Source organism: Melanaphis sacchari, unplaced genomic scaffold (assembly GCF_002803265.2).
Source record: "Melanaphis sacchari strain LSU unplaced genomic scaffold, SCAv2.0 Contig9_pilon_pilon, whole genome shotgun sequence".
Lineage (NCBI taxonomy): Eukaryota > Metazoa > Arthropoda > Insecta > Hemiptera > Aphididae > Melanaphis > Melanaphis sacchari.
This window is the reverse complement of record NW_020271711.1, coordinates 2,172,763-2,195,931: the sequence shown is the minus strand read 5'-3', so window position 1 is coordinate 2,195,931 and position 23,169 is coordinate 2,172,763. Positions and strand designations below refer to the sequence as shown.

Genomic DNA, 23,169 nt, shown 5'->3' with positions numbered 1-23,169 from the left:
TAAAACAGAGCTGTGGGAGTGTTTCCACAGCCCTTCTAAACTTCATAAAAATATATTTAATTTATTATTAATAATTAAAATTGGGTAATAATTCTGGTATGTAGTAGATTTTGAGTCTATTTCGTTATTGAGTTGGTTACTGTAATGTATTAGTTAAATTTGAATTTAATGATGAACTCATTATCGTTGAATAATTGATTTTGGGTGGTGATAATCTATTAGTCTCTACGAGTATTTTTAAAAGTATTAAGTTATATTTATATTCCTACTAACTTAGGTATTTGATCTAATTTTTAATTTAACGTATTTAAATTTAAATCAACTGATTTATTTATTTATTCAGTTGTAGTCGTTGTAGAGCTTGTTTGAAGAATATGATAATAATAATTAATAACTAATGTATACAATTTATTTTATAGTAATATTGTAGATTTAACTTATATTTTTTTTTTTGCCAAAAACATCGCTTAATTTATATACAGTTGAATTCCAATTATTTGAACGTCAATTTATCAGACGTCTAATTATCTGGAAAAGAAAAAAAAAGTTTATTTCTTTTAATAACTCGTTAATTGTAATTGTATTTCGTAATTTCTTATAACCATAGTCGTTGATTATATCGTATATCTATCTTCAAATTATCAAAAACTGATAGTTATTATTTATTATCGGCTATCGCCACAATAATTTGTAAAATATTGTAATTTTTAACCTTTTTAATAAATAGAGTTCGGATTTTTATGCATTAAAAAGTATCGAAATGTGCCATATAATATGGAGTAAAAATCATAAAAATATGCAATAAATATGTAAGAATTTTTTTTTATTTATATAAAATTCACAAACAATAATAAATTACTTAAATAAGCTAAGTATGTTAAAAATTTTCGTTTTAATATGCAATATATTTCGAATTTTGTAAAAATATACAAAAATACACATATACAAATAAATTTCACTATTAGATTCAATTATGATTCGTGAAGATAACTGAAAAAAATGTAAAAAAGTGAAAAAGAAAATAAGCGATTTCATATAAATCCGCGCTCTAGTTATTTAATGCCAATAAAATTATTTTTAATATTTTTTTTTGACAAAATGTTATTTTACACAATTTTTTTTTTAAATTTTTGCTTTGATATGCAATACATTTCGAATTTTCATTATATTAATAATAATTTGTTTACTGTCACAAATGCCAAATTATACTACAAATAATAAATAAAATGTATTTATACAAATATATAACTTTTAATGTGTTATATTTCAATTAATCAAAATACTTAATCAATAATTAGTCCGGATAATCGGTGTTTTGCTAATAATGTATTGTTATTAATTTAGTCAATATCGGTGTATTGTAGAAATATGTGAATAGGTTCCTGGTATAAAATATATGGTAGATTAAAGTTATTACTTTATTAGTCTTAATATTTTGAAGATGTTATTCTGTATAGAAAATATTAAAATACATAATTACAAAAAGTTTTAACTTTATAGTTTATAGTCTTCACTATTAATATTTTTTGAATTACATAGATGCAATAAAATAAGTAAAATTGATAGGTACCAAGATGAAAAATAATTTTTTTGTACGTATCTGATTTAATCAAAATTTGAACTAAAAAAAATTATGCATAATATGTAGGTATTTTAAATATTTTAAATGTTAGTAAGAATTCAATAATTTATTATTCAGTCATAGATTATAATGTATATTTGATTTTGGTAGGTTTACAATTCATTATACTGCAGAGTGTAAACTGCACTTGTATTGCTAAACTATAAGTGGTATTATATATTTCATAGAGTATAGAACGATTAGGTATATTAGGTAGATACTAAACTAATAAATGCACTTACATCCAAATTTAAATAATACATCAATGTAGTGTGTACATACAGCTAGCGGTGGATTGGCCCACCGGGATAGAGAAAGTTCCTGGTGGGCCGATCGCCGTATTATAACTTAGTAGTGGATCTGAAGCTCATTTAAGGAGAGGATGATTGGTATTACTATTACTAGAAGGCCAATTTTTAGAAAATCAAAATTAGCGGGTCAGAATATAGTAGGCAAAAAAAAAAGTCATTCAAAATGTACTACCTATACAAAAAATAAGCCCAAGGGAAGTGGCGATCGCCACGTCGTCCCTCTTAAATTCGCTACTGTTATAAATCTGGGCCGATAAACTAGGATTACAAATCATTTGGTAATGGTAAACGATTCGGTATTTTGAGCTGTTTGAAGAAGAGCTTATTAGTGATCCATGTTCAAAATTCAAAGGAGATGTGTAAAATGTTATAATTACTTATAAACTATAATAAACAGAGCAGTTTATAGTATAGAAAAAGGATTTGCATCAAACTCTCAAATTTACACTGATTTATCTTGATTTTCACCTTAAAACTTTCAGCACATTTGATTAGAGTTAAAAATATTACGATTTTGTTATATTTTAGGTTGCATGTGAAAGATCTTTTCAGTTTTTAAGAACATTAAAATACGATTTAAAAGTATTATAAGTAAAATCAAAGCTTGACACTTTAATGCTTATAACTATAAAGAAAAATATATTGAGTAAATTAGTTATAGATGAGGTAATTGATGATGTAAAAACAAATAGTGATTCATTAACAAAGTAATTATCATACTGATTTCATTGTTTTATTTATAAAAAAAAAAAATATTAAAGTCTTTATGATTGCGCGGCTTTTATATTAAAAATAAAGCATCCTCCCCGTGACTATTCCATAGTTATGCAGGAACTAGATTTCATCTAACTAGTAGACAGGAGAGTCAACTTTAACTTAGAGTTTTTGAAAAAGCTTGTGAATGATTGTATTGATGCTTTTTCATTTTTTGCGTTGGTCAATTTCAAGGTCCATTTTTGCATTACTAGACACCACGTTCCGTTCGTTATTCTTGTGCATAATACTAACTATGGCAGAAATAATCCCTTAGACTACATGATGCGGTTGGCCAAAGAGAGCACCATTTATTAAAACTAAAAATTAGGTATTACTACTTCTATTATATTTATACTATATTACCTAATACTTATATTATTATTGAAATTATTATCATGTATAATTGTGTGTGTTATTGGTATCAATTATTTAAATTGTAAATTATTCTATGTTTTTAAATTGTTGTATAGGGTTTCGCCCGTTAGTATAAATATAAATAATTAATTTGCACGCTTGTCAATTTATTTGTATTTACTACTTAGTAGTAGTACACAAGAATCTAATTATATTTTATCCTAAACAGTAAACTGTCAACATTTTTATACGATTAATTTTATTTGAATATTAATATTGTTATAAATGTATCATACATGCATGGTATTTTGGTTGCACTTATAAAATCAGCTATTATTATTTTTTTTCATTTATGATTTTAAACTGATTTTTTCAGATGTTTAATAAATATGGTTATAAGCTATATGGAACTTCTGAAGTACCTATTAGTAAAATAAAAAAGTTAAGTAGTCGCGTGTTATATATATATTAATATTATATTAAATAATAAATAAAAAAAATTTCTAAAAGAGTAAAAAAAAGCTTATTATGGGTATTGTTTATTATACGTTAATATATTGGGTTGGCCTGTTACACAAAAAATTTCCCAGGTTCCTTACTTCACATTTACTACCAACTCATCTGTCTAATCGAATGGGTGATCCCCTACATAATACTTAGTTTAACTGTAATTTAAGTTTAATAGTATAACAATCAATATTTGATTTCGATAACTGTTTATTTGTGCAAAACTGATCTGATCATGCATTTTACAAAATATTAACGCGAATGTGACAAACTTTATGTGACACTAATGAATATTTGTGCGCCTAACTAATATTTTCAAAATTCACGAAACGTAAAATTAAATATTAACATTCTTTTTCATTTCCAATAATGATATATTGCAACTTATTATAGAAATTATTAATAGTTTTATATTATATACAATATATTATAATATAGACATCAACGTGTCATAATTATTTACTATTTACGATGTATAATAAGCTTATTAATGGGTATGAAAACGTTATCTCTAATTAATTTATCAATATGACTGTGAATGATTGTAACAGTTATATAATGTATATAAGTGTGCAGTCGATTTTCCTATCGGCCTGTTGTACGTAAAATACTAACGTATAATTAAATCGACTCGGCGATTTATTTCTATTCGCCCAGCACCCCCTCGTCAAAGTTTCACTTGTTTGGAAATAGTTTCATTCGGTCGTCGGTACTAGGCTGTATATTATAGTTTATTGTTAAAGTGCCGCTGCACTGTGCCTAGGTTTGTGCCCGTCCGGCGGCGCGGGCGTGAGGGTGCATTACACCGTGCGCCAAGCGTTTTACGACTGCACCGAAACAACGGCGTCGGGTGGTTTTTGCACTGCTCAAGCGTCAGTATAAAATCTCGTGCGTGTTGCTGTGTAGTGTAGGTACCAAGGCGGTGGCGGTGGCGGAGAGGTGAACAAAAAAAAGGTCCGCGACGTACGCGACGACGACGCAGTTGCCGTGGTGACGACGGGACGACGACCGCCGCCGCCGCGACGCGATCACCGGTTAGGTTTTGCCGGCGTTGCAGCAGGGCGAAGACGGGTGCGGGGAAAAGGCGGCGGCGCACGAACCGCGTGCGGTATACACGGTTACCGCCGCGCGCCACAGCCACCACCGACCGGCCGGACGACGACACCACTCGGCAGTAGCACACATGCTCGGCGCGCGGCCGGTCGAACGTTTCTCGGCACACGAACGTCGTCGAACGCATAGGCGCAACGAACACCGTCGATCGCGTGTGCGCATTTTCACGCGTCGCACACTACCGCTCTCGCGGTCGTTGTCAACCACTACCGCGGTAATAATTGAAAATTTACAATAATATTATAATAATAACAACATCATCTCTGATCTCTCTGCCGCCGTTGTAGTCGACGGTCGTGTGCGAGACTAGTGACTACGCGTTTTTGCGGGTTTCGACGGTTTGGCGCGACGCGGGAAAGTCATGCGAACACGGTACCTGACATAACGAATACCGTTCCGTAATATTAACGCGGACACGCATTGCATCGTACGCATATACCTATTGCGATCAGCTTGTTGATCATGTCGGCGTCCAGCGGAAGAGATAAGACGGACGCTGCCGGCAGCAGGTGCTCCGGCGGAGGACAAGAAGCAGGTACGTTATTTTATTTTCAAAACCATACACATACGTAGGCACTGCACGGTTGTAACGTTCGCGCACACTTGCGCAGGTACACATTATAATATTTATTTATAATATTACATAGATAAACCGCGTCGTTGTAAATATTATTGTACGTTTAGACGCTGTTTGGAATAAGGGCGCGTTATTGGGGCGTGATTGCTACGGCCTAGCATGCACGCGTCCCGGTGACTACCACCGCACCACACGCTATCGTGGTACTTCACCACCCTTTTACACCAACGGCTAACGCCTTTTTTGACCGCTCGTCGGCTGTTTCCTGGACCCAATCGCCTCTATCTAGCACTCTTATTTTTCTGTTTTTAAAATATGTCAAAGCATCGTGTTGAAAATCGTTATTTTCGGTTTTACCTCCGGTAAGAAAATAATAATAAAAATTATATAAAGAAGCTATTTGCTATGAATTGAGGAATTAATATATTATTGAATGATGGTATTACTGCGACGGGCTGTCATCTCAAAACAGACATAAAACTTCATTGCAATATACAACATATATTTTAATCTGTTAATGGTGGTTTTCTATAAATATCTCTTTTTTTTTTGTTCGCTCAGTATTTACACCCACAGAAACGTTATACACCTAATAATAGTTCTTCATAAATAAGATACTTATTGTTATTTTTTCTTTTAGTATTGTCTGGTTTAAAATTTTCTTACGCTTCATCATAAATTAAGTACTTGGGTTAAGTTCATATTTGTATAGTGTTTGTTTATAAAATTATTGTACCTATAGTATACTTTTTAACGGTGCTTATAAAGTCGATGAATGTTATAATTTAATTTAGTGATACATCATTATTTTTTATAATTTTGTGGGCAACTTATTAATTAATTATAACTATGTATTATAAATTATATTAATTATTATGAAAGATATAGGCATATAGCTTAAAATTATAATAAATATTAACTAATATTAATGCTAAAATTAATTTCAGTTTTCTCACAAACCATATTTCGCATACATAACTTAATTGAAATTAAGTTTAATATTTGTTTTATTAGAACAATATTATTGATATATAATGTTTAGAGAAAAACACATTTTATAATTTAAATTTTTTTCGTATTATCGATTGCAAGTTCATGAAACGTTTTAAACATTTAATAGAAATTGAAATGTTCTTGTATTTTTTCTAAAAAAAATCGAAGATCTTATTCAAAAGTTATTTGTATTTTATATTCATATATTTAAAATAATATAATTGTGTAATAACATATCGATATTCAACTACAAAACAGAAATACAAAATTATCAATACTCGTATAATAATAGTATTAATTTTATTCAGAATAATTAATAAAAAATATTTTGTAGTACCTATAGGTATAAAGATGTACATATTTTATATAAACTATCATAACTTTTAAGTAGATTTTAAGTAATATCATACTATTATGTATTAGTTAGACATTTTACGCATCAGGTAATATAATAGTAGGTATCATATTTGTTATAAATAGATACATCTAAGCTAGGTTTAAGATTATTTATTAATGGGCAATGCTGGTGACTTCAATCTTAAAACATAAAACGAACAACTTTCCTTCTTTCCGGTCAGCTTATACTAGAATAATGGTACCGGCTTATTAAAAAGATTTATTTAAAATTAACACTAATATTATTATTTATTAGACTTAGCTTTTTTGTTAATAGGTACGTTTTTTAGATGAAGTTTAAAATATTAAAAAAAAAAAAAAAAAAAAAAAAAAATAGTCAATAAGTATCTTATACAGTTAAACTATTACTTATTATTATTTCATTAATTGCATTTTCTATGTTATAGATGTAGGTATTATTTGTTAACTATGATTATATTTAGTTATTTACTATGTGACTCTTATTTTTAAAATTTCTAAGTGGTAAATTTTTTATAAATATAAAGTTGAACGTTATCAAATTTATCTCGCTAACCGGTTACTTAAGAGGGGTAGAAAATACAGTTGTTAACTATATATTCGCTTTTAAGGCTGTATAGGGGGTGAGCTGTATAAACACCTGCTAGTTACTGAAATAAAAAAGTATATAAGTAGGTATAAATAGGATTTTTTAACGTATAGTACCGATCGTATTTTACACGTTTTAATAATCGTATAAATAATATTATATTATCTAAATAGGTATAAGTCATAAAAAATAAATTTTAAATAATTCCAATAATTTTGAGAAAAATGATAAATTATAAATTAAATACCGAATAAGGGTTTACGTACAAATTCATATAATAAAAGAAAATAATAAGTTTATAATTATAGTTTGCTAAGGAGGTAATATCTCTTTCAGGGGAATATGGATTGGAATATAGATTATAGGTTGGTAGTTTAGTAACAACATTAATATTTGAATTCTAGTAAGTTTAAATAATTTAAATTACCTATTTAAAATTATTAGGTGTATAGTTATTTTCAGATTTTTGTATCGTGTTTGATATAACTACTACCTAATGTATGTAATATATTGAATGACTTTCGTTGAATATTCGGTAATCATTGTACATCAATGATTTTTAATTAATTTTATCCTTAGATTTTTATTTTACCCGATGGCTCATCGGCTCATCGGCTAAGGGTCATATGTTGGTGTTATTGTAGTAATCGGTTTTTTTCTGGGAGAGTGAACCAAGACAATAATTTTACCTACTTAAACACCTGTGTATCGAATTTTGAAACATATTTAGAACATTTTAGGTATACGATTAAAGCCGGAAATCGTCTATAATGTCGTCTACATTATAACTTATTATACTTAATTACCTATGTAATAAAATAAATTGCGAATTGTATGTATTATTGAATTTAATTGTTATTAATTATTAATATTTTAATATTTTATATTATTTGAATCAAATATAAAATAAAAATAAATATATTTCAAAAAGTCTCACAAGTAGTACTGGACGTTATAATTATATTTAAGTCAGTAATTCAGATATTGAGGCTAGTTAAAAATTAGAAATTTCAATTCATTGATGACACATTTTATTTATTTATTTGATAATACTAATAATGAACTATATAGGATTAATTGGTGAAGGTCAAAATATTGATTTAATTGTTTTATCGTTAAGCGTATATATCAATATATACTTGATTAAAATAATTGGGCATTTTATCATGAAAATTATATTAAGTATTATTATACATATTTATTTACTTAATAGTACTAATAATTATTAGTTACTGAATTATATTGTGTATTAAAACAGTATATAAGTATACTTGCGTATTCAGCTTTTTTTTAATAATTTGTAATACTATTGAATTTTAATATTAAAAATATATGATTACAATTTATTAAATAAAATTGCATTAGAAATTATTAAATTTATTTATGATTTAAAATCTATACATTTTATACTTATTTTGGATTTGTATTTTTAATATCCAATTTTAGAGAATAATGTTAGATGGTTTAAAATTGGATGGTTAAATACTGTAGTGTAAATGTCTTGTATTAGGTATAGCCGTGTGGCCTATGTAGGTATATAAATTAATGATGTATGTTTGTTTTAGCATGAATATTTAAGTAATATGCTTATTGTCTTAAAATATTATTTTTAAATATTTAAGTTAAGAAAATTTTGTTTTAGTATAAATTATAGGTATTTATTAATAATTTTGTTTATATTATTTTAATGTTATCTCAAAATACACTTGTGTGTAAATTATAAAATGCCAATAATTTAGAATTTGTTCTGAATAAAGAAAAAATGTATAGATATAAAAAATAACTGTCCGTTAAAGGACTTCAATTTTGGTTATTTGTCTCATGTCAACCATCATGGTGAGGTGAATAGAATGATTTAATAATTTATTTTATTGTTATAATAATTTTGAATGTGATATTTAAAGTGATTCTTATTGCAAAGTTTGGCTGTAAAACCATTTTTCAAACATTTTACCGTTGAAAGTTTTTCAATTTTAATATATATCGATTTTATAGCGATCTTATAATTTTGTATAGGTATCTATTTGTTTTTATATCTCAAGTTGGCAAATAGTATGTATACTAACTATTTACAATAAGTATGAAATATTTATATCCAATTTTAAATCAATTAAATATTCATTATTGTATACAATAATATTTTAATAGCTTTCATACTCCACCAGTCAAAAAATAAAAAATATACAAATAACCTTATAATATTTGTGGTTAAAGGTTTATTGCTTCAATGTCTAAACATTTTATTGTAGTTCTTTATACTCTAAAGTATAAAGAACTATAATATGTAAACTATACCATGCACTTATCAAAATAGAAATAGTTATGAGTTTTTTTTTTTTTTTAATTAGTAAGGGACAGCTGTTGTCAGTGTTATTAAATAGTGGGTTTACTTTAGTGCCACATAATAGAGACTAAATGGGGCATATAGTTCATTCTTGGATTACAGGATTACGTTATAGTTGTGTTTGACTTATTGATAATCAAAATGTAGTACTTTTTTGAGTTTTTACTATAATCCATTGCTATTTTTTTTTAATCTTTGTAGGTACCAACGATATATTATTGTTTGCACAAATGCGGTTATTTATTACGAAATGTGTAAATTCGAAACTCAGAAGTAACATTTTAGCATGTGAATGTCTTATATCGGTATTAAGAGTCGTTTTGTTGTTTAATGAGGACATGTTATTATTAACAATAATCTATATTCACACATTATTTATTAACTGTAGTATTGATATTTGACAATTGGTTATAAAACGTTATGTTCGATAGTATCATCATAAATAATAATCAATAATGGTTATGATTTTGTGACTTATGAATCATTCTGTAGTTTAACGTTTTGAATTCAATGGTCATTAGAAGTGACTAATCTTCTTATTGAAATTGTATTGAAACGGGGTCAATTTAAACAAAAATGATAGCGGCTTTGTAGTTTTATATTTTATATAGTTTATCACTCATGTGTAAACCAAATTATGATTAAAAGGTTTTCATCTAATTACATTTCTTTTTGATAATTATTATATTGTTTGTGTATAATAAATTGTTATTATTGATGATCAACTTATTTCTTAGAAACTTATTGGTTCGTAATTTAAATTTATCCAAGTTTAGTAAAATGTAAAATAATGATGATTTGTGACTAAAGTTTAGCGTATAATCAGATTAATTTACATTGTAAAATAAAAATTCATTTAACACTATATTTTCTTCACTATTACATTGAAATAAGTATGATTTAATACAATAATTTTAAAATTACTAAAATGATTTTAAATTTAAAAAAATAGTAATTTGTATAATACATACAATTTAATTTATAGAGATATAATTAGGTAGCCATTTTTCTTTTTTTCAAAAAATAGTTAATTTAGTTGTTATTTGTAGTATTAAACATTGTAATGTTAATAAAACATGTATACACAATGACTAGTAACTTAGATAAATTAATTCTGCATATATTCATAATATATATTATATTTTTATTGAAAGAAGTACTTCAAAGTTTTAACTTAAACTAATGATCATAATTTTGAATAGGCATTAAAAATTATTATTTGTACGGTTCATGAATTTTATATAACTTTTAAATTAAATTTTATTTAAATATTTTATAAACAATTCATTGTATAATAATAATGTAATATTTTTTTTGATAATGTGTCGGGATTAATTTTAATTACACATGTTTTATTAAAATCGAATATGTAAAAACATTTTAAAATTCATGATAAACTCTATGAATGACATAAAAAGATTCAATTTATTTTAAATAAACTAAATTTTACTAGGTAACTTTTCATATTTTTTCTTGAATAGTTATAATTTTTCGGTGACTACGTATAATTCTTTTAATTGTTTAAGTAAAGTAAATTTTTTTAATAGAATATTATTAGTTATCAAGATTATATCATATTTCTGTAGAAAAAAATTGTAACGTATAATTTTAATTATATTATTATATATTTATGTTAATGAATACCTAATAAGTTAAAAGTTAGGTCACATATTAATTAGGCATTATTATTGTTTGAACTGCAATTTCAATCATTTTTAAATTCTAACATGGTTTTAGGTTTCATAATGGAAAAGTATTGAAGATAAAATTATATTTATCTGATTTATCATGTATATAGTAATTATCTATTTATGAAACCTTCTTTTTAATAATGTTTAATTGATGAATTTATCAAAAAGAAAATCATAATTTTGTCATATTTTTAATAGTTCAAATTATGTATTTCTAAAACATTTTTTTTTAATGACGTTAATTCATGGAATTATTGTATTAATAATAACAATATATATATTATTACTTGCGCGTTAGATATTCAAATCTGTTCTCTTTATAACGTTTTTATAAAAACGTATCATATATTTTACGATTGTACGAGAGCTGAACTAATATTATTTTAATATGAATTTTCATAATGACCAACATCTAGGAGTTGGTTTTCAATAGTTCGTGATTCGTATATCGTTTAAATCCCTGTATACTTATATTATTTTATCGACGATTAACTTCGTTCACCCGTAACGGGCTTATATCATATATTATTATTGTTATTGCTTGATCGCCGATCACTTTTTTTATGCGTGTTTTGACATCCAGCAATATTTAAGCAAGAAAAAATAAGTCCATTAAATTTGTGGAAAAAAAAATAATGATAAATAATACAGGTTTTTAGAGGGGAAAAAACGTTAGCTCGTGCGTTGGACAGGTGGTAAGCGTCTGTACTACAGGGTCGTCTCGTACGTGCCCCGGTTCGCATGAGCACTCACCGTAGTCGTATTATAGGTAGGTACAATAATGTGCAAGCAGGTTTTAGTGAGTCCAAATAACACATTTTGTTGGGGGACTATACATACATTATCATCTTATGCTCAGTGGCGCTTGTGCGGGTACGGCAAAACGGTTTACAATGCATATATAATAACACCTATTACCTACCAACCGTATATAATATAATATTATATTTAAAATGCATCTATTGGTCGGTTCAGCGAAAGACAAGGATTTTGGTAGTGACGCTGTGACATCTGTTGTATTCGACATACGTTAAACGGCGTCGTTTTCCTGCACATTTGTGCGCGAGTAGGTATATGGGTTATAAATATACGTATTGTATTATTGAACTATTGCAATGATAAAGATATGAAAAAAAAACTTATCACTTGTATCATAAATTTATTCATATTATTTAAATTTAAAAATTGAGAAAATTAGTTAATTGCATACGAAATTAATATTTATTTATTCATTTGCATACAAAGTTCTACAAAAATCATAAATAAATTCAAAATTTTAATTTTATTATCCTTAAAATACATTTCGATTTAACGTTTAAAAATTATATCCACTATATGTCTACTTCCACTGTCTCTACAGGCTATCATTTTCAGGATTCATATTCACATTGACTTGTACTACCATAATGTTTGGCTATATATGAATTATACAGTTTTGACCTGGATTTTTTTTTGTATTTCAATTGAACCAATTTGCTCAAACTTCTGTTTTAACCTTAGAATTTTTGATGCAGTAAGAGCTTTCACACTTCCAAAAGTCATGCAAAGTTTACGAACAGTCACAGTTGAGCATTCGCCGTTTTTGTAATTAGTTTTCACTTTTCAATATGAGTATACCGCTTATAATTACTAAATCGTTCTATGACAATTAAGTTCAATAGAAACGAATTATCTTCTAATCGGAGTGATAATAGATGACAAAAATGATTAAAATATGGTTGAAAATCTTCAAACAAAAAATCTTACGTATTTCAAAAATTGCGCACTTTATGAAACACTCTTTATAATTTGAGCTGCAGTAGGTACTTTATTTATTTATTAAAAATTAATCGGCTATGCTCTTTGAATATAAATAGGTAAATATATACAAATATAGTAGTAATGATAATGTAAATAGTAATAGTAATAATCATAATACAATAATAAAATTCATAATGACAGTAAAATATAAATATATAGTAATTAAAACAACAGAAATGATAATTAAACAAAAAAAAGACTGATCTTCATTGGCGCTAGACATTATTCGTCTTCTAGGTTTGTTTTTCATTTATCAAATAGGATTTAAATATATATATATATATATATATACATTTTGACTATTCTCTTGAAGTAAAATAGTATTGTATAAATCAAATTCTAAAAACTTTAGTTTAACTCTAAAAATTTTAATTTTTTGCTTTGTATTTGATCGTTAAGCTAATTAATCTGGTGTAGAAAAAAACTATTGGGAAAAATGTTTATAATACTTAATAGTTAAAAATATATATCTAAATCAAATAGATGACATTTTCTCTGTGATGTCAGTGTATATAATATAAGTTATATGAATAATTTAAAATGAGAAATAAATAGCAATTAACTTTAATTAATTTCAATATAAAACCTGTTTTAAAATAAATACCTACATATTTTTTTATATGCTGATATTACAGGTATTAAATTATAAACATTAAGTTATTTAGATTTCACATTACCTACGCATGTTATTATTTAGAATTTGAAATAAATAGTATTTTAAAATTCCTAAGTATACATCATATATTCATATGATTATTTTCAATATCATAGTAATTGTTTAAAATATTTATATATTTGTTTTGATTTAATTCAATTTAAGAAAAAAAAAAAAAAATTTAAAAATTACAATACCTAATGTTATTGGTTAATACCAACAAATATTATTACTTATTACATACATGAACATTTGAGCTGTACTTTAACATTACCTTATTAGTTATTAGTATCCACTGGCATAATTTAATTGATTTAAAAGAATGATAAATGATAAAAATACAGTAATACAAATATATTTTTTTAAATCTTTATCAAACTAATTTTTTAGTTTTTGATGTATAATATAAATATCAAACTTGATTAAAAAATAAGTATTAGTGTATTTTAAATAAAATATTTTAGTATCAATTATTGTCACTAAAAAATATTTCAAGTTAACCATTTTAGTATAATAATTAAAAATATATTAAATAAAACCAATGTTATAAAGATGTGTATCATGTTCATGTAGTATGAATGTATGATATTTATCTAATAAAAAGTTAATGTGTCAATATTATGTGTCTTATTAATTTTGGTTATAAAAGGAAAAAATTATAGTAAGCGATGATATTTTGTTTTTGTCTAACTCACCTGCATCACTATAGTTAGATTTATTATATTTTAAAAATACCGATTTATCTAGTGAGCGATAACAATTCTAAAATAGATTTGAATTAGTCGTAAAGTATAATTGAGATCAGTTATCTCAAACTTGATTTTTTTCTTAAAAAATTGAAAAATGACAATTTTTTAATTTTTACTTTTTAGAATTTTGGTTGATTTTAAACTGTCAACTTAAAATATTGCGTACTTCGAATAAATTAAATTTTCTTTTTAGTTAGGTTAAATAGGTTAATTACAATAAGTTTCATTAACAATAATTTTAATCTTAGTATTATGGTTGTGATGCTACTCAATGATTTCCTGGTGAACAATTTACTATCATACTATATAATTGCATAAGCTATTACTTAATTCGATAACGATTTACGGAATATTTGACAACTCAGTTTTAATACTGTAATCTGTTTTGTTCTTAATCGAATGTTTAATGTAGGTACTTATTAAATAGCAATTTTTTTCATGTTTAGTTATTTGAAATATCAATTCAATATTAATGATTGTGTAAGTACCTGTGAAAATATATTAAATGGCAATTAGTAATTACCTATATTATATTTCACGAATTCGTTATTTTTTTAATAATATTTATAGACTATTTAAATTACTCAGCTAATGGTATATATTTGAAGTCAAGATGAGGCATATACCTCGAGAAAGACAATCAAAACCCCTATCAAAACTGTTATATTAATATAACTCTTGCATTGGAGATCCACAATGGCCTCCATTTATCAAATTTTTGAATTTATTTTAGAAGTTATTTTTTATCCAATGTTTAATTAAAACATTTAATTGTTATAGATATAGTTATTTATATATTAAATAATAAGGACTTGATTTCCAAGGGGAAGGAAATTATTCACTCTCCCTTAAAAGTAGGTTATTGCACTTGACATAAAAATCTTGTATTACATATTATTAACAAAACGAATGTGCGCGTGTTAACTTTGCAAAAACAGTATCTCTCAACGATGTCACCTGCAGTGACTGCAGTTTTATTATTATTACTACTTGTTCTTTTACACGCTATACTAATACATATATACGGTATCCACTAAATACGATTTTCGAATGTTGTTTTCATATGAAATAAGCTTGTCATATAAAATAGTGTAGTATAATTTACACTTAAGCGTTTAAAAAATACACGAGTATATCATGTATACCAGTGATACTAATTACATTCTCTGGTAACTTGTTTTTTTTTTTAATTTTAATAATTATTGTAACACTTAATTTTGTAAACATATTATTTCATTATAGTTTATAATGTTTATATAACTGTAAACTATAGTATTTGATAATAATAAATGAGTACTCAACTGACAAGTTAAGATTTAAGGTTGATTTTAAATGAATTATTTTGATTAGATACCTATTAATTGGTTGAGTATCTATCCATTTGAAATCATCGTAGTTTTTACAAGCAATGGGACGCACATATGGTGGTCATAATCATATAAACTTAATGGGTTCAAAATATATAAAATATTTTAAAATAGTATTCCAGAAGATCGTTACTGCGGTAGAAAGGGTTAATTTCTCTTTCTAATTAATATATCGTATAAAAGATTTATTTACACCACATTTTTCGTTGTCTAAAATTAAACCACACGACCGTGGAAGCTGACTGCACTACGACACGTATAATATATTATACCATATATTCCTTTTTGTATATATATATACAAACGGACAGCTAACTATATATTTGTAATAAAAGGATAAAGTTGAGTAATTTCTTTTTTTAAATCTACATTACTGAAGTTATCATAGATTGACTTAATAAGTATGTATACCTATTACGCATTTATTTTTATTTTCTCTTGTCCACTGCCGTCAAAATCATCCCTTTTTTAACTCGTCGAATTCATTAAAATACCAAAAATATATAAGTATGGTATCTTATTATAACATAATACGATTCACAAAATATTCTTTAATTATCCATTTAATTATATTTTGATTTTTGAAATTCTAGACCATAATACCTAATAAGTAAAAACCATATATTTTTTAATACTTATATTCTTTATGATGTTTAAGAATGTTTTGTGGAGATGCAACATTATTTTTTTCAAACAAGATCATTCTTTTTTTCTGTAAATTAAGAAGTGGATGCATTTTTTCAGATAATTATTTTTTTGTACTTAAATTTGAGATTTTAAATGTAAATAGCTACATGTAACATTGAATAAAACCTATATAATATTTAGTCAAGTACTGATTACTTAAATAATGTTTTATGGCTCTATTTATCTTCTAAGATTGCATCGTGGATTATTATCCTTAGTACATAATATTATGCTTAAATAACTTAGAAACCACTTGTTCAAATTTCAAATTAGAATATATTTTAAGGGCGGTGAGAACGAGAATAGAAATATTATTTTTACGGGGTTTAAACGCGTCATATTGTTTGGAATTTAAGACATAACCGATGATGGTCTGTATAAATGCATAATATATTATGTATTTATGTACATTGTACACATGCGATGAGAAGAGGGTGTGCGATGAGCAGAAATATTTTCTGTATCTACACGAGCGCTCGAGCGAGCGCGCGCGCGCGTGTGTAAGCGCATTCCTATGATGTTAATGTGCAGGCGACGGCGTACGTCACCACCGCTCTGTCGTGAGTCGTGACGTTCATTCTGTCGTCAAAATATAACAAGTGATCTATTTAATAGCCGTCTATAAATTATTAATACTATAATTATTACTATTACATTAGATATTACCGTGTACTAGTTTTTACCTGCTTATAATAATATAAATTAATATTAAATGACATAATAACGTTGTCGGAACGGTTTAGTCATAGCGTATAGTTCCGTGTGAAGACATTAGTGGGTTATAATATAGGGTTATTAAAATTTTTAATTTTTAATTAAATATACGTTTATTTATATATAATATATATATATAGTGATAGTTTACACTTTGTTAAGGTGCAGAGTTTATGGAAAATATCGCTGTAGTATATTATGTGATCATTATGAGCATCTAATAAAATCTTTTATTTATTTTAATGTTTAACATACAGTTATTTGATAATTTGATATATTTAGAATAATAGTTTTAAAAAAAAGGTAAAAATATTGATATGGACAGAACTTTAATACTTTAAACATGTACTAAATACGCGCATGTACTTAAAAAGCACAACAAATATGCACTTTTTATTTTTGGACTTGCATATTTTACTATGAAAATTATGGTAAATTTTAAACAGTAATACTAATATGGTTCTGTTTTTTCTACTTTTTAAATCTATAGTAAAATTTACAACACACTATATGTAGTATTGTTATAAAATAAATTCAGCTAAATCTCAAATTAAAATCTTTGTTTTTAATTTATAAAGTTTGTAATTAAAGATTATTATTGAAAAATATATAAGAATCATTAAATATATGCACTTAAAACAAAAAATGTGCTTTTGAAACAATCTAAGTATGCAAAAATACGCCTCAAAAACTTATGATATTTCATTCGTTCAGTAAAATGATATTTACCGAGTAATAAATCTATTAAACTAAAAATGCATGCAACAAATTAAATTCAAGCGTTTTATGAATATATATATATATATATATATATATATATATTCATAAAACACACACACACACACACATATATATATAAAGGACAGGTATAACATTTTTCTTGTTTTAAGTTATGTTAGAAAAAGCATTTTTTATAAGTAATAATAATAATTTTTTCTGTACCTACTCTAAATTTGCAAGAGTCTTATAAACCACTAAAAATTACCCAAGTGCAATTATAATTTAAAAAAAAAATATATGAAAAATCTTACAGTAAAATGTTTTACGTAACTAATCGTAGAAATTACGTCGTCATTATTAAATGAGTGAATTGAAAAAAAAGATCGTAGTACGTAGATACCTATACATAAAAACTATTGAAAGCAAATGTGACCAAACAGCTTCATTACTTCGAGAATTTCATTATCTCGTTTCGTTTGTGTCTCGTTATTTCTTTAGTTCATGGTTTCGATAAAAAATTAAATGCAAATACCGAAACAGCAGAAAAACTCTATCATATTAATTATAATAATTAAAATGTTTGTATATGTGGTGTAAACGCTCTATTAAAATATCATTAATTATTTCAATTATTGCGCGTCTGCAGATTGATTAAAATTAGTTTCGTTTAAAATTTCCATCGAATACACATAAACATATGAAATAACACATGTATTGTTTTCAAGGGCGTTCGCAGGAACGTTTGAGCGAAGGTTGAGCTTATTTCCATTATTATGTACATATTTTTTAAATATTATGATTTTTTTAGAAAAATATATTTTCATATAATTAAGTTAATAGAGAATCACTAAAATAATTTAAAATTTACGTAGCTTATAATCTAAGTATCTTACAATGTATCGCTAATTTAATTCAAAAGTATTAAACTGTAATAATAATTAACAATCTTTTTAACAACTAGTTAAAAGTTTAATTTTCATAAATTTAACACAAAGTTTACGCACTTTCGCATTCATATATTATTCACCTAAGTACAACCTATTAATATTGTCCAAGAAACGCTATCAGCTATCACCATCTCTAATTTTACTTGATTTTAACATATTATTATAAACTAAAATTATGACCTGAAACATACAGTAAAATTTTATTATATTATAGCGGGATAGCCTGTATACTTACTTTCACCAATTGGCTATTTTGCTGATAATTTAGTCATTTTTTAAAATATTATTAAAACGTTTAGATATAAGTCTTATACAGTAGGTTTAAGTTATTGTTTGATTTTTTATAAGAAGTGCAAAACGGATTTTTTTTTTTTTTAAATTAATATAATAAAATTAGAGATATTTAAGACAAGTTTTAACCAAATTTTATTTATCTATTTTATTGCTGATACGATTTTTTGGTGATTAATCGAGACATGGTATTTTCGATAACTATGGAAATTATCGAATTATGTTAAACTTTATTTTCGAATTCAAACACCGGATACTGTTAAATTGATAATTAAAAAATATCAGTAACCACCAGTCTTAATAAATAATATGATTTTCTAATCGATTTAAAAAAAATATTTTATACTCAGATAAACATAATTATTTATTTAGTAAAAAAAGGTAGGCAAATATAGGTACCGCTCAGCTGTGTATTAGGTGTTGAATGGGTCACTGTTATGGGTTTGTTAAATTTGATTTCAATGATGTATCATGATATATGAAAAATGATTCTGAGAGGAGACAGTCTGTCAACTTATATCACTGAGTATATTTTCATGATAAGATTTTAATATAGCTGTTAAAGTAATTTATTTATTTTTAATAGTATTACTGAATGAAGATTTATTTTTATTGAAATCATCGATACATTGCATTTTTTATAATTTGTTACTAATATTTAATTATTATAATATTATATATTTATCATATTTATATCATATTATATCAATTTATATCACTTAAAAGTTCATAGTATCTATAAATGCCATAAAACAGTGAAAATAGGTTCATAGTATAAACACTATAAACACGCATAATTCTTAAGATAAATCAAAAATGTTATTGCGTATAGTAAATTGTGTAATAGTATAATATACGTAAAAGTTCTAAGTCCTCTCTACGCCTTTCGAATAATTTTTTTGATTCGTAACAAAATTATTAATATTTTTAAAATACCTAACTTTGTTCAAATGTCCTGTTTGTATATTTTTAGATATTTTAGTTCCAGTATGAAATGCTTTTGAGGAGTATTATTATATTAAATTTTCAAACCTTTGTAATAAAATTTAAAGATTTTATAAATTGTTTACAAAAAATGACATGTAGTTCGAAATTTTTGTGATTTTGACAAATTTTGTGAAAATTTGAAATTTAAATACATTAAAAAAAAAAAAAAAAAAAATTGCGCCTATACATTTCTTATAATTTTATATAGGTATAAAAATAATTTACAAGAGATCTTGTATTGATTATTTTTTATTGACATTTATTGAGAAAAATAAAAATAAGTTGAAAATTTCACATGTCCATTAATAGCTCATGAAGTGTTCAAATATTTTAAAAAATGTATTACGTAGAAAATGATTATCTAACTATTTGGAGAAAATTTAAAACTTCTATGGTTTTCGAGTTTCGATAAAAAAAAACAAAAAAACAAAATCGAACTATTTTTTCCAACTATTTTTGTGAACACATACAAAAAAAACATACACATATCATTGTAAAATAAATACATTTACCACTCATTTTAAAATCTATAACTTATCTATACTACTTTTGATCTTATTTAGTTCTGAAAACTGTTGAAGGTTAATATTTAATAGTATTTGAAATATTTTTAGTTGTATTTATTTATATTTATATTTGAATTTTAAACATTTTTTGGAAAATCTATTAAAATACTTTTTCTTTTATCTTTTAAGTAATTATTTATCTACCTACTTAAATATTATTTGAAATACTTTTCATAGTTATTTTTAACAAGTAACATTATGAATGCGTGATTTATGATTTTGTGTACAGTATCTAGTGACCAATACTTTGTAAATTTACTATAGGTATTTGTAAGCTACAAAGTATACTTATGCAGAGCCTTTTTCCGAACATATCAATGATAAAAACTACCATACAAGTATAGGGTTAACGTCCTATGGTTTTAACTTTTAACACAGCCAAAATTTGTGAACATTTTTTTTTTTACTGATCTAAATTACAATTTTAACGGAAAATGTCATTAATTACTTTTTTCATGTATTTTTATCTGTTGGTAAAACAAATATCTCATAATATTTGTAAAAATAGATAATCAATTTGTATTTGCTTCCTGATTTATTTCTAATGTAGCTACTATTAGGTAGTGTAAAATGATATATCATTTGCAAAACTGTGATATTTGTGGTCGCTGACGTATTTAATAATTTTTGGCTTTCTTATGACGTATGTGTTTAAAAAATAATAATTGGTGATTATCAATATATAGAAAAAGCTTTCATAAAAATTAGAATGTTTTGGAGCAGATAAAATCATTGTCTTAAATCTTAACATTTCTTATTATTTCTTTTTATGTGATAGTAATAATATATTCTTGCAAGTATTGATTTAATGACTCACACTGAAACTTGCTATGCTATAACGATAAAGGTAGTTCGTCGATATGATACGGGGAAATGGTTCTATTATAAATTTTGTAAAATAACTACGTAATTCGGTTGCATATTTGGAAGACTACTAGTGTATTATAGATATTAATTATTATAATAAGTACGAACAGTATATTACATAGTTAAGTAACCTAACCTGTATAATACATCAATATCTACCTATATTATAATGCCGATATTTCAAAGCCAAATCCGTAACATAATAGAGGTATACTATTATTATTATTTATATTTACAATTATTATCAAACCAGTTTCCACTCCATTAAATTTGAAAATTAGGTTTTTTAGCCAAGTACATATTATAAAACAATATAAAATCAATTTAATTAAATCAAAACCGCAGTCAACCGTGCTTTATTATACTAAACTGCGAATTAATAAATTATTAGGTCGATGTGTATTGATATAATTTTATAATATTATGACGCAGCTGATAAAATATTTATTGTGCTTAGACTCTCCGGAGCAACTAGTGGTACTTGTATTTGCTTTAAAAACCAATTAGCACGCCTAAGTTTTAAGATTATCAGTCCTCTCTAATTTTTTTAATGTTTCGTAGTAATTGTAAATTGACATGTATAAATGTAAAATAATACAAAAAAAGAAAATTAACTTTAATTATGTATCATTATAATTTGTAATAACTGAACAGGCTTATTGAATTTGCGTTTTTTATCGAGTAAAGAATTAGTACTTATGTATTCAAATTCTAACTATTTAAAAAAATTAAAAATATATTCGTATTATTTTATATTTTACTTTAATGGTACATAATAAATATTTTAATAAATTTTTGGTATGATATGATATATATTTTCTTTCAATTGTTTTTATGTGTTTTTTTTTTTTTAATTATATAACATTTTCTTTGTTTTTTTATGTCAATGAATGAAATTATGTACTATTCCATAGATTGCATGTGACGGCGGACTGTCTTATTGCCGTTTATCACTAGAATTAAACTTGTCACTTATTATGTATCATGACGTTTGAGTCGATTCATTAATGTGGTTTCTTATTGTATTCATTATATGTACGTAAGGTATTGGAATTTTCAGCATTTTAAAGTTTAAATTTAATATATTTCGATAAATAAATAACTTGTTCAGGAGTAGGTATTTAGTTTGTAAAAACTTTAATATAATGTTTGCATTTTAAACATTTGTATTATTTACATGGATATCTTAGCATAATATAGACAACATAGTAGGTACAAGTGTACCTACAATAACTGAGTAACGTTTAATTATATTTATGTTAAGTTTTTTTTTAAACTAATTTTAAAAAGGTTTATAGTAGTTTATTTAAAAGATTATATTTTTAACAGTAAAAATTTTGTCATTATAACACAATAATACTTTGAACAAATTTTTATAAAATAAAATTATTGCGATATTTTAACTCACAGCCACTATACAATATCCGAAGAAACACTATGTCACGTATTTTTCTAAATATTTTTGTTTATTATTTTGTTGCATAAACTGAATAAATAGTAAATGTACATAAGGCATATAAAATATACGAACATAGCCGAGGCAAGTTAAATGTCTAATTTTAATTCATTTTGAAATACAATTTACAGT

At 25.3% G+C, this 23,169-nt stretch overlaps 1 protein-coding gene across 4 annotated transcripts in view; it reads left to right on the top strand.

Annotated features, from left to right (window-relative positions):
* The first annotated feature begins 4,743 nt into the window (after nucleotides 1-4,743).
* Nucleotides 4,744-23,169, top strand: part of LOC112603280 (myosin-I heavy chain) — a 110,636-nt gene continuing 92,210 nt past the window's right edge. For 2 of the 4 annotated variants that reach the window (XM_025351790.1, XM_025351789.1), the window contains exon 1: nucleotides 4,744-5,197. In XM_025351790.1, coding sequence (XP_025207575.1) covers nucleotides 5,125-5,197 — 73 coding nt within the window. In that variant the 5' untranslated portion in view covers nucleotides 4,744-5,124. The remainder of the gene's footprint in view (nucleotides 5,198-23,169) is intronic. The other 2 variants (XR_003115155.1, XM_025351788.1) reach the window with 1 other exon arrangement.